Source organism: Sphaerodactylus townsendi, linkage group LG04, assembly GCF_021028975.2.
Source record: "Sphaerodactylus townsendi isolate TG3544 linkage group LG04, MPM_Stown_v2.3, whole genome shotgun sequence".
Taxonomy (NCBI): Eukaryota; Metazoa; Chordata; class Lepidosauria; order Squamata; family Sphaerodactylidae; genus Sphaerodactylus; species Sphaerodactylus townsendi.
In genome coordinates this window covers 89,182,449-89,196,718 of record NC_059428.1, presented here as the reverse complement: position 1 = coordinate 89,196,718, position 14,270 = coordinate 89,182,449, and the positions used below count along the sequence as shown (strand labels likewise).

Sequence of the window (14,270 nt, the reverse complement as noted above, 5' to 3'; positions counted from 1 at the left end):
AGTGTTGCATTAACCCCTGGAATGTCCCTTTCTGGTATCTTGGCTGTGATGAATGCAGGACTAGTACCCTGGACCTGCCATTCCTTGATAGGCTGTGATGGACAAGGCAGGCAAAACCAACCTGATGCAAAGAAACACCAGAGTAGAATGCCATGGTGCAGTTACTGAAAACACTGACACAGTTGTGGCCTCAGAAACCTAGCTACATGCTATTTTCTTGCCGCCTGGTCATTAATAGAAACCTTTTAAGAAACAGACTAGCGGTGCCTAGTTACACTGATAGCTGGCTGAAGCAGCACAGGCAGCCCTTAGGATTGCACTTTCAGTTACATAAACAAAAGGCACTGATTCATATTCAAACTCTTGGTTTAAATGGTCAGCATACTTATATGAACAAGCACAATGATGTCATAAGGGAGAGTGGAGGACTTAAAAGCTTAGAATTTCAGTAATATGGAAATACTGTTTTATCATCAGATGCTCAAGTAATTAATCAGTTTTACTGGATTCATCAATAACTGGGATTTGCTCATTAATAGAGCCATGTTGATTATGACTACTACTACAGGTAATATATCAGTGGTAAAAAGATAGCTCTGACCTAAGAAATTCTCTCCTTACTTGGACATTTTGGTCTATGTTAGTTTGGAAAGAAGTTCAATTCTAAACAAAACAAGATTTCAGGAGTACATTGAGTCTTAAGAACACAGTGACCTTAAAGAACCCCAACAGCATTTGTTTTATAATTGCTATCTAACATTTCTGAAAATGAGCATGCTGTTAGCATTCCTCTGCAACAATTTTGTAAGTGAGATCTGCCTTGGATTTTTTATTCCCCATCAAATTAAATATAAGCAGCATTAGTAATTATGACTTACTAGTGTTTGTGTCACCTAATAAAGTATTCAACTAAAACTGAAGTATTATGATAGAGACACATCCCAGAAGATAAAACACATCCCTGTTTTATATTTCTAAGCTCTTTCCAAGTATACAGTGACATTCATCAGGAACAATGTAATTAGTTTTTGGAACAATCTGTAGAAAAACTCCCTTCATATCTAATTTGTACTGATTTAATACACTGAAAAATGTATTTTTGTAGGCCAGTGGTTCTCAACCTGTGGGTCGTGACCCCTTTGGGGGTCGAACGACCATTTCACGGGGTCGCCTAAGACTCTCTGCATCAGTGTTCTCCATCTGTAAAATGGATAAATGTTAGTGTTGGGGGTCACCACAACATGAGGAACTATATTAAAGGGTCGCGACATTAGGAAGGTTGAGAACCACTGTTGTAGACAGAGAATTAAACACTGTGTTTGGAGAAGTGTGGCCTACTACCTATTTGCATTATCCTTGCCCTCTTGGATTATAAGATCTTGCTGAGTTTGCCTGGCTGATTCTAGTAAATATTACTTTAAGAAAGAGGATGATCCCCTGTGGCCATGGAAATTATCACTAGACCACATTTAAAGGGCCCAGTTGTGGATCCTGATTATTGTTTCAACCATTAACCAGTAATGAATATCTTCCTTTGGCAAATGCCTAGAAAGCAGAAAACAAACAATTTGTACTTCACTTCCAGAAGCAGTCTTGAACAGAAAGGCTGATGTGAACTTCTGTCCTCAGGGCATGCACAGTTTGAAGCTCTGTTTCTGAGGAAAGATTTTTGTCCTCAAATCCACAGTTTTCCAAATCATTAGCTGTGCACAGGTGCAAAACCAATCAATATGATGCAGAAGAAACACAAAGAAGTAAATAGTTCTATATACAGAATAAAGTCACATTTAATGTAACTATGTTCTGATAGATTTGAACAAAGTTCAATAAGCTCTAATTATGAATGCAAGGATGGAATATAAACACACTAGCACTGAAGCCCATTGAGCTGAACAATTCAATGTGATCTAGACAGTTCTAGACAACGGATTAACAGCACCCATCAAGGGAGCTAATTCCTCCTGCCTTTCCTCCTACCTTTTTCATCTGTTCTTTCCCTTCTTATCTGGGGAATTCAGATTAGCCTATGCACTCCCACACATGCCAGCTGGGTGACCTTGGGCTAGTCAAAGCTTTTCAGAGCTCTCTCAGCCCCACCCACCTCACAGGGTGTTTGTTGTGAGGGGAGAAGGGCAAGGAGATTGTAAGCCCCTTTGAGTCTCCTCCTCCTCCTCCTCGTCCTCCTCGTCCTCCTCGTCCTCCTCTTCTTCTTCTTCTTCTCCTCCTCCTCCTCCTCCTCCTCCTCCTCCTCCTCCTCCTCCTATACCTGTCACTCTCTATCCTGTTATCCTCCATAGGCACCCTCCATTTGCAAAGCTGGATCCTAGTTTTGCAAAGGGGGGGGGGAAGCACGGTGCCTGTGAGCATGGGGAAAAGTCTCAGCTCCAGAGTGCCCCTCCCATTTGCGAAGATGGATCCTGGCTTTGTAAAGGGAGGAAGGAAGCCCACCTGCCCAGTACACTGTCAGCCAGCCCTGGAGTTGCACCAACTTATTGGTGTGTGTGCATGTGTGTGTGAGCCTGCTAGGACATGTGAGAAACAGGCAATCTGGTCAACAGGGTTCTGTGGTGTTTTGCAGACTGTTTGTGGAGGGCATCTGGCAGTTGCCACAGTAGAAAGAAAAAATGAGGGTTAACACAGAAGTTCTTCTTTCCATACTCTTAGGTTCTTGTCCCTCATCCTTTGCGGCTCAGGTGGGTTAGCCGGCAGATGGACAGCAAACAACTTCCTTCTTTCCCTCATCCTCCATCTCTCCCTGGTACAGGCAGGCCTGTCCCTACCCTCCCATTTGCAGTTGGCAGCACCCAGTCCTCCTTAGGACTTGTCTCACCCTCTTCCCCATGTACAAAACTAGGGGTGTGCTTGGTGGCAGGGGATGGAGAAGCCTAGCCAATGCTACTTCTAATCATTTCATTTCAAGAGAAACCACCACATCCTGCTGCTTGGTTTGTGGTGTTGTTTTTTTACCAGTTTAGTGTAAGCCTCATCCCCAAGCCACGTGTGCATGGTGATTGGCTGGAACTGAGTCATGCACAGTGATTGGCTGGAAGTGAGTTGTCTACACCTTCTAGGTTTGCTCAGTTATATACAGAGATATGAAGGTCTGTATCCTTACCAGTTTTACTGTTCTGTATGTGGAAGGATGTGTGAGTATGTTTAGGAGGTTGACTTCATTGTTCTGTGTAGTTCCCTATTGATTCTTACTAATTAGCAGAAACAGAACTACTCAAAACAAAACATATGCAAATATCCACAATTTATAATATTTATTCAGAACAGAATCTGTGGTGAGTATTAAATTCAGACAACTCTATTTTCCATAAACAACACTGGAGATGTGATAACTGAACATATGCTTGTGCCATTAAATGTTTCTTTGAACTTTTTTTGAACCATACATATGGTGGATATGACTGAAACCAGCAATGTCCACAGAGCCTTTACAGAATATGGTAAAGAAATCAGTTTAAATTCTATAATGGCAATTTGGAGGGAAGAGAAGGAGGAGAAATTATATCTTACATGGCAGAATTCTAACAACAAAGGGTTTGTGAAAACTTGAAGAAATGTTTTATGTACTTTTGGAACTGAAAGGAAACAAATGCCAAATATAATTGTGAAAATAAAAACCAAAAAATATGAAACAGGAAAATAAAATTCTTATACAAGAAAGACAAGATCAGAGAAATACTTATGGGGCTGGTTATAATTATCTGAATAATGAGGCTAATACTACTATTTCTAATCAATTGCTTTCAAAATGCTTAAAACTACCAAGTATCAGGCATAACATCTTTCATTCAAGCTAAAAATGGAAATTTCATGTGATATGCTTAGCATACATTGAGCAGAAGATTGCAGAAATGTGGAATGTCAAACAAGGCAATAGAACAGAGATGTTTCAGAGCCCTTTTAGGCACCCAAAAGAGTTTTTAATCCAAGGATTTCTCTGTTTTACTTCCAGCAGTAGCTTATTGCACTGAATCAGAGGTGCTTCCCAAAATGGTTCTAAGATCTAGGAGTATGGAAGGGTGTTTCCGAAATGAGGAGGCTGTAATATACGCTCTGAATGGAGAATAAATGGTTACTTCTAACATTAATTATAAAATAGAACATATACTTGCACTAGGATTTGTGTGCACTCTGAATAAGTAGTCTCTCTCTCCCCACAACTATATGAAAACAACAGTAATCAAACACTGCTCAGGGAAATGGTGGTAGACCAAACAATTCTGGCTTAAAATGATTCATAGACTTAAGTACTAGAGTTGCTTCTTTTGTGAGATCTTTGTTCATTTTTTCATCTGGAACCATGACCACTTGCATCCCAGCTGCTCGAGCTGCTTTGACTCCATTTGGAGCATCTTCAAATACAAGGCACTGAAATTTAAAAGAAAAAAAAATCAAAGAGCTGTCACTGGGTAAGGTAAATTCAGATTTTCGCTCTCATGAAATAGCAATAAAATAGTGTTTTCCAAAGATGCCACGGTGAAAAAACTTATTCCACAGAACATTATTGCAATGCTATGATTAGAACTATGTATTACAGTTGTCAGTAAAAGCCAAGCACATTGCCACTAAAATGTTTTTGAACTTGTATTGATATATTGCTGACTTCTGAGCTTGAAACAAATGTTCAAAACAAACATTTTATTTAAGCCATTCTTATTGTTTATTAAGCAATAAATAAGCAACAGACCTATATTTTGAAAATTAAATGTACTCATTTTGGACATACAATATTGCTTCTTTGCATTCTCTTTGTTCTCTTCCCTCTAATTATGTCATAACTATGAGAATTTTATATCCACAGATATACATATTTAATCTACATTGTCTCAAACATGCTAGTAGAAGGTAAAGGTGACAATGAAGAGTGTAACTGTCAACTTTGCATTTGTACAATGGAAATACTCAGCAAACTCACCACACATTGCTAGCTTATATTCTACCTCTTCACTTAGTGAAACTGAGAAGTCTTGATCCAAACTAAGACTCTCTCCAAATAAACTGAATTTTCTGCCAGATAAAGGCTGCTTCATTCAGAGGAGATTGATTAGACTGGAGGAAGGCTTCAAACATTGCAGAGCAGAGTGGTGGTAGGGTTTGCAACCACCAGGAATGCTCGCAGAATGATTTCCACCAGAATGTGGCTTTCTGACTTTCCCTTTCCATTTAACAACATAAAATGCCCTCCAATATTTTGGTTGAATTTTGGGCTGCAATAGAAGTGGGAGGTGAGAAAGCTCCCAACTTAGGGAATGCTTTGCGGATTCAAGCCTACGGCTTTTGTAATATCAGTCTAAAATATATCCTTCATAATAGATAAAAACTTGATTTCATCAGTCAGAATCTATGTATATAAAAAGCTAACAGTAACTTTGTTAGTCACGCCCTAACACCGAAACGGCTGGACGGATCGCCCCCAAATTTTCACATGACGTTCCTCCCTGTTCTGGGCAAGTAATCGGACCTTCAAATCGCTGAAAGTCCATACCTGAGCCAGGTAAAACATCTTTTTCCTGGCACACCAGGCCATGAAGCTGGCTGTGTTTAACTGTCACCCTTAGAATGTTCGTGCAGCCTGTCTGTGGCCTGAGGGCTTGGTATGAGGGCTTAGAATGTTCGCGCAGATGGGCAGAGATGAGCAGTGAAAACGGTAAATAGGTAATACTGGTAGGTAATAGGAGTGGAAGTGAAACACATACACACTTTGCCATGTGCGAGGCGTCCAGGTGGGGTCCCCCCCCCCACTCACACGCAGGTAACTTTCACTCTCTGTGCCTCACCCACTGCCTTACCTTTGCATAATACACATCCAGCTCTCATCCCCTCACACACCCCTCACTCTGTCACTCCCTCACATCCAACCACCACTTACCCACTTCCTCACATCCATATTCGCCCACAGCTCTCTTTTACTAAAAGCTGAGCTGGAGTTTACTCGCTACTTTTCTTCTAAGAAAATCCTAAATGGGGTGGGGGAGTGAACCAACCCACTACTGGCTCCGCTTCTTTTGCACGTGGCCCTTTAAGAACCCAGGGAGCTGGCCTGCCTCTGCTGCCTGACTGGGATAGCCTCCTTGTCCCAGTTCTGCCTTACCCACGCCAGGACTGTGCGTGTCAACCAGCCTCATGGACAGCGGGATTCGCACTCTGGACAGTTCTGTTGTGGAATGGAAAGGGTTACCTTATACTAAAAAAACAAGACACCACCATATAACAATGTGAATTGAAAAGGGAAAGAGGGATTCCATTTGACCACCTCAAAAGTCTATGCTGCAGATCATTGGACCTGCATGGACATCTGTGTGGGTTGCAGACTGTGATGAGAAGGACAATTGCCACAGAAACGCGTGACCAGGCCCCGCTAGTTGTATTATATATTCTTTCTAAACATGCCTTGAGAAAATATAATCAAATGTGTTGGGCCAACAATCTTCTGGAAGTTTTATTGAATGCTATATTACAGGTACACCTGACTACAGCATTTGGAAGTTACAACAGATCCACGTATTTGAAGAATTCCATCCTCTTATCTACATTTTCAGTATTTCAGAGCTTTTATTTTCCCCATCCCTTATTTAAAATCCATTATGGCATAACTGCTTTTACAGTGGGCTTCTCTCTCACTCTCTGATTGCTTCAGTTAATCTCCTGATTTTTATACACATTTTTGTGCCTTTCATTTTCTTTTTACATTTCTTTTTTGAGTGTTTGTTTTACCAACCATTTCAAGGCCACTTTTATCCCAGTGTTTTTCTGGAAGTTGATTTTGGATCAGTTTCTTTCTAATGTGTAATGTTTCTATCTGTTTATTCAACCTACTGTCAGATGGCTGTTCAGTGACTGAACTCTCGTCATCATTAAACCACTCCTTTTCTGTCCCACTCCCTTTACCCCTCAAGACAAATTACTTCATTTTTTTAAAAAAGGTCTTAAAATATTGGGCCTTTCCCCACTTACCTTAAGCCCCACGCTACTCTCCTCAAGTAGCGTGGGGTCCCCTGGCACTCCCCACTACTGGGGCAGCAACAACGCAGCTGCCCCGACGCTGCCGCTGTTGCGCCCCCTCAGTGCATGGCATCCCTGGCGCTCTTGTGCTTGGTAACGAGCACCTGATGACCACGCAGAAGCGGCGGGGTCGCGATGGGGAGGCACTCCTGAAGCATGCACCAGAAATGGCGATCGCCGGCTGAGGGCCGCGCGCGCAGCATAGGGAAGTGCGTGGTAGAGTGAGGGAAAGCACCCATTGATATAATGCTTTAGTGTTATAGTGATAGTTTAAGCAGGTTCTCTGAATTCCTAGCATTCACTTTAAAAACAAATAGTCTATAGTTTCTTCCCTTGTGGAGATATAAGGAAAAAGACATGTCTGTGAGAGAAGATGCTAGAGACTTATCTTATATTTTTTTAAAATGCAAGTTGACAATTCAGAGAACCTGCTTAAACTATTATTATAAAACAATGTTGTACTTACCTGTAACTGCTGTTCATTGATTGGTCTTCTATGCAAGCACACATTGGAAGTGTGCATGTGAAGAGCCAGTGACAGAAAGATCTGACGCTTTTCTCTCCAGAGGGTGCTCTTACCATTAGGCATCCTCATGTGTTTCCTTCCCAACTATCATATGCCTAAAAGCAGAGTGCCCTCCCTTCAAGTTCTGCCAGAGTCACCACCATCTTTACAGTGAGAACTCAAGTGGGGCAGGAGGGAGGGGATGTGTGCCTGCACAGAAGATCACTTGATGAACAGCAGTTACAGGTAGGTGCAACCCTGTTTTCATCATCATGGCTTCTACGCAGCCCCACATTGGGATATTCCCAAGCTATACATAAAGGGAGGTGGGTAGAGTTCTCAAACCAAAAAGAACATAACTTTATTGAAAAGTAGAATATATAACAGCCTTCCCAATAGCAGCCTCTCTTCTTGCTTGCAGACCCGAGGCATAATGATGGATGAAAGTCTCCTCTGATGACTACGTCACTGCCTTACAGTCCCCTTAAAGCGACACACTTTTCAGGAATGCAGCTGATGATGATTGAGATCTGGTGGAATGTGCATGTATTCCTATAGAGCACTGTACCTTTGTTAACTTGTAAAACTCCCTAATACAACTAACAATTCCAACTAGAATGAGTCTGAGATGTAGCCCTTTTCCTCTATCTTTTCCTCAATGTAACACAAATAAAGATCTCTCTACCTTGAGTTCTCTTGGGCCTTGCAAATAAAACAGCAGTACCCTCCTAACATCTAAGCCAGTGATGGCGAACCTTTTCTAGACGAGTGCCCAAACCGCAATCCAAAACCCACTTATTTATCGCAAAGTGCCAACACAGCAATTTAACCTGAATACTGAGGTTTTAGTTTAGAAAAAAACGGTTGGCTCCGAGGCATGCGTTACTTAGGAGTAAGCTTGGTGGTAGTCGGTGGCTTTGCTTTGAAGCAACCATGCAACTCTTCCAACGGGTGAATTACGACCCTAGGAGGGATTACTCAGAAGCAAGCCCCATTGCCAGCAACCGAGCTTACTCCCAGGTAAAGGATTGTGCTTTAGTTCTTCATATGAAAATCAGTGGGGTTTAACAGTGCTTAACAGGCTTACCTACACTGCTTCCCCGAAACTAGGTCTTAGGTTTAATGCTAATAATCGAACCCAGTGGTCCAGGCCAGCCTGGATGTGTGTGGGGGGGGCACTCTGTTTGTGTGTGCCCAAAGAGAGGGCTCTGAGTGCCACCTCTGGCACCTGTGCCATAGGTTCACCACCACTGATCTAAGCTATGTAGCTTCCTCTCAGCCTCAGATATAGGGCTTGGAAAAAAAACTGGTAGGACCATATCCTGGCCCAAGTGAGACTTAGACACTACCTTAGACACTACCCAAGTGAAACTTAGATACAAGGCAGCCAATTCACTGACCCTTCTAGCAGAAGTGATTGCTACTAGGAAACACACTTTCATAGACAGATAATGTAAAGAGGCAGTTGCCATAGGTTCAAAATTTTAATCATTAACATAGTCAGCACTAGTGGCAATGACCATTGTGGAACAATAACAATTCAAGATGGGTACATGTTCACTGTTACCGAAAATGGTAGAGTCTGTCCCTTTTAGAGTGGGGGAATTAGCTAGGGCAGACCTTAATAGAGCAAGAAGTTAGGTAACCTCGAGATCTTGGTTGTCAACTTTTAGTGGGGTTAAGGTTTCACAAGATATCCATGGGGTGGTGCAAGGCAGAGGGTTTCAGCTTTGTCAGGAACTGGGGAACCTTTTGGGATAAGGCAGGCCTGTACAAAAGGGACGGGCTTCATCTTAACCAAAGAGGAACCAGGCTGCTGGCGCTCAACATTAAAAAGGTGGCAGAACAGCTTTTAAACTGATTCCTGGGGGAAAGCCGACAGGAGCTGAGGTGACTTCGGTTCGGAATACAGAGTCCATGGGGATGCAGACAGAGAAGGAGGTTTTTTTAAATCAACCACATACAAGTGAGGAACATAGCAATGTGATAAGCAAGTGATGAGTGTCTACAAAAGGCTAGAGGGCAAAAAACACATAAATCCCAGGTTAGGACAGGAGACAGAAGAGTATACAAGTGTCTCTATGCTAATAGTAGAAGCTATTAGACCTAAAATGGCTGGGAGCTGGAGTACAGAGTTTTGAAGGAGGACATTGATATAGTGGAGGCATCACAGAGACATGGTGGAATGAGAGGAGAACCAGTGGGATGCTTGTTATCCCAGGTTACAGAGCTCTTACAGGAAGGAGCCGATAGGACAGAGGCGTATTGGGAGTGGGAGTGGCCCTCTACATCAAAAGAGAGCATAGTGTCACATAAAATAGACAATGCAGGGGGAGCTGATTCACTCTACAGAAGCACTGTGGATATCAATACCAGGGGTGAAGCTATAGTTTAACATTAGGAATATATTATCGTCCCCTGACCAAAGCACAAGAGGATTCTGAGATGGAAAAAAAAAAAAGAAATTAGAGAGGCCAACAAAGCAAAAATGTAGGTGGTAATGGGTGATTTTAACTATCCCCATATAAACTGGAAAATGCATGTTCAAGTCATAGTAAGGAGAGAACATTCCTGGATATGCTAAATGACTGTGGCTTAGAGCAGATGGTTGTAGAACCAACCAGGGGAGATGTGATCCTAGATCTAATTCTATGTGGGACCCAGGACCTGGTGCGGGAAGCCAGTGTTGTTGAGCCGATAGGGAACAGCGACCACAATGCTGTCAGATTCAGTATCTCTGCATGCGAACAAGTGACAACTACTAATGTAGTTACATTCGCCTTCAGAAAGGGAAATTTCTCAAAGATGAGGGGGATAGTGCGCAGGAAGCTGAAAGGGAAAATCAAGAGAGTCAAAAATGTCCAAGATGCTTGGAGGTTATTAAAAACACAGTCTTAAAAGCTCAACTGGAATGTGTTCCACAGGTTAGGAAAGGCAGCGCCCAGTCCAAAAGAAAGCCACCATGGTTAACAAGGGAGGTTGAGGAAATTATTAGGGAAAAAAAAAGATGTCTTTTAGAAAATGGAAGTCCAACTTAACTGATAAAGAATACCAGAGAGAACACAAATGGTGGCAAAAGAGAAGCAAGTTAGCTGTAAGGGAGGCAAAAAAGGATTATGAGGAACGCATGGCTGTGAACATCAAAACCAGCAACAAACAGTTCTTCAAGTACATCAAAGCAGGAAGCCAGCAAGGGAAGCGGTAGGCCCGTTAGATGACAAAGGAACAAAGGGTGTGCTAAAAGATGACAGGGAGATTGCAGAAAAGCTGAATGAATTCTTGGCATCTGTCTTCACCCAAGAGGAGGTGAGGAAAATTCCTGCACCTGAACCAAGCTGCTTAGGAGGCAAAACCGAGGAACTAACTTGAAGATAGTGGTAGACAAGGAAGAAGTTCTGGCAGCCATTGATAAACTAAATGCTACCAAATCACCTGGCCCAGATTGCATTCACCCAAGAGTTCTTAAAGAGCTCAAGCATGAAATTGCTGATGTTCTCACTTTAATATGCAACTTATCCTTGAAATCAGGCTCCATCCCTGAAGACTGGAAGATGGCCAATGTCACACCAATCTTTAAGAAAGGGTCTAGGGTCTGGGGGGGACCGAGGAAATTACAGGCCAGTCAGTTTGACATCTGTTCCTGGTAAATTAGTAGAATCTGTCATTAAAGATAAAATTATAAAACATGTACAAAAGCAAAACCTGCTGAGAAAGAGTCAGCATGGCTTTTGCAGAGGCAAATCCTGTCTTACAAACTTACTAGAGTTCTTTGAGGATGTAAATAGGCATGTGGATAAGGGGGAACCAGTGGACATTGTCTGCTTGGATTTCCAAAAGGCTTTTGACAAAGTTCCTCACCAGAGACTATTGAGAAAACTCAGCAATGAAGGAATAAGAGGGGAAGTCCTCCTATGGATTAAAAACTGGTTGAGAAACAGGAAGCAAAGAGTGGGTGTAAATGGGAAATTCTCACAATGGAGAGATGTGGGGAGTGGTGTCCCCCAAGGATCCGTATTGGGACCAGTGCTCTTTAACCTATTCATTAATGACCTGGAAGTAGGGGTGGGTAGCGTGGTGGCCAAGTTTGCAGATGATACCAAATTATGTAGGGTGGTGAGAACCACAAAGGATTCTTGAGGAGGTCCAAAGCGGACCTTGATAAATTAGGTGAGTGGGCTAAGAAATGGCAAATGCAGTTCAATGTAGCAAAATGCAAAGTGATGCACATAGGGGCAAAAAATCCAAACTTCACATAACAGGGGTCAGTGCTATCAGTCACAGACCAGGAAAGGGATTTGGGCGTCTTAATTGATAGTTCCATGGGAATGTCAACTCAATGTATGGCAGCTGTGAAAAGGCAAACTCTATGCTGGGGATAATCAGGAAAGGAATTGATAATAAAACTGCAAAGATTGTCATGCCCTTATATAAAGCTGTGAGATGCGACCACACTTGGAGTACTGTGTTCAGTTCTGGTCACCACATCTCAAAAAAGGATATTGAAGAGATAGAAAAAAGTGCAGAGAAGGGCAACAAGGATGATTGAGGGACTGGAGCACCTTCCTTATGAGGAAAGGCTGCAGCGTTTGGGACTCTTTAGTTTGGAGAGGAGACGTCTGAGGGGGGATATGATTGAAGTCTATAAAATTATGCATGGGGTAGAAAATGTTGACAGAGAGAAATTTTTCTCTCTTTCTCACAATACTAGAACCAGGGGGCATTCATTGAAAATGCTGGGGGGAAGAATTAGAACTAATAAAAGGAAACACTTCTTCACGCAACGTGTGATTGGTGTTTGGAATATGCTGCCACAGGAGGTGGTGATGGCCACTAACCTGGATAGCTTTAAAAGGGGCTTGGACAGATTTATGGAGGAGAAGTCAATTTATGGCTACCAATCTTGATCCTCTTTGATCTGAGATTGCAAATGCCTTAACAGTCCAGGTGCTTGGGAGCAACAGCCGCAGAAGGCCATTGCTTTCACATCCTACATGTGAACTCCCAAAGGCACCTGGTGGGCCACTGCGAGTAGCAGAGAGCTGGACTAGATGGACTCTGGTCTGATCCAGCTGGCTTGTTCTTATGTTCTTATGGGAGAGTGAAATAAAGTTTAACAATTCTATTGAAAAGGTAAAAATAGTTAACATACAAGCACTCAATAATGAAAGAAACAGAGCAAGCACATAGTCCTAGGATGTATAGGGGATAGGTCTGGAAAAGCAGAAAAAATTGTGAGAAAGGGCTGTACTACCTTGAACAGGACTGGTTTGATGAACAGAATCCAGATATCAGTGCTGGGTTCCAGTAGAAAGAAGAAGCAACACATTGGGAACAATACAACAGACAGATAATTGTCTAGGAGATGTTGAACACTGAGTGTTGATCCCAAGAGGAGGACCCAAGAAGAACCCCCTACAACAAATCTGGAATGTCTGACCATCAATCAAGTGATTACAAAATTGTCCAAAGGATGGACAGGTATTTGCACTTACTATTCCTGGATGGGCAAAAATATCACACAAACCAATTCTGGAGCGGACGAAGATGGAGACGGGCATATAACATTTCCTTCCAGATTTTTTTGCCTATCAGGAAGTATCTGGAACAGAGTCCAACACTCAATTGCTCAGGGGGAATCAGATCAACAGTGCCTTTAAGAAGCAATACCTCCACCTCCTGAAGAACCTACAGAGGAGGATTAGCAGAGTAGAACTGGGATTCACCATCCTCAGGAAGACAAATCCATTCAAGAAAATCATCATGTCTTATATTAAAGACCCAGCAATCAGCAGTAATAGATTCCCAAGCATTGAAAAAGAGCAGTAATCTATCAAGGAAAACAGATGTCTCTAATCATGCCTTAGACTTAGCCTTGGACCCTCCCAAAGAAGGGGACTTGGACCTCTCTTATTATTTTGATAATGAGGGAACCATTTAACAGAACCAAGAGGATTGTAGGGCTGATGAAAATGGCTACAGTACCCTGAAGGTACTGAAATGAAGTTTGGTGGGTGATCAGTCAGCATCTCTCAGCCTAACCTACTTTACAGAGATGTTTTGTGGATAAAACAGAATAATCTTATGTACCTCTCTGTGCTCCTTCTAGGAAGGAACTGATAAAGGTGTGATGGATTAAATACATAGATAAGTCGGTTCACAAACAACATTCATCTGATTAATTTCCTAAATGTTATTTGTTCACATAAACAAATGACTTATCAGATGTTAAATCTGAAGGAAGATGTCTTCCTTAGCCCTTATTCAACCTTTGTTTAAACTGAAAACATGTTTAAATACTGTTGCCCTCTTGCACTGCCAAGTCGAGTTATTCCCCATTGCTACTTTAAAAATATTCTAAATGTTAAGCTAGGTAAAAATACTTCATAATACTCACTTGCAGACTGTGTTAAAATACTGTTCATTCAACAGTTTAATAATATGTTTTTATGTATCAGTGCATTACCAAGCAGGGGTTCTGCTCTTGATGGATATATGTAGTTTTTGCTCTCCACAGCTAAATGAACCATGGTCAGGAGTATCTCAAGGATGGAGAAAATTGATATACTGAAGTATTTTCATTCCAGATCAAAATTAACACTTTTTTTAACAGAACTTGAAATGACTCCCCCATGAATAAAAGTGTTTGCTATTCAAACTGTAAATGGTCATAACTGTGACTATCTACAGAAGAAATTCTCAGAGAAAAGGAAAAGAAATATTTTAGATAAAATCTAGAAGCATTTGAGGGTCC

At 41.9% G+C, this 14,270-nt stretch overlaps 1 protein-coding gene across 1 annotated transcript in view; it reads right to left on the bottom strand.

Annotated features, from left to right (window-relative positions):
* Nucleotides 1-4,003: 4,003 nt before the first annotated feature.
* Nucleotides 4,004-14,270, bottom strand: part of LOC125431942 (pseudouridine 5'-phosphatase) — an 85,189-nt gene continuing 74,922 nt past the window's right edge. The window contains exon 4 of the mRNA XM_048495185.1: nucleotides 4,004-4,380. Coding sequence (XP_048351142.1) covers nucleotides 4,204-4,380 — 177 coding nt within the window. The 3' untranslated portion in view covers nucleotides 4,004-4,203. The remainder of the gene's footprint in view (nucleotides 4,381-14,270) is intronic.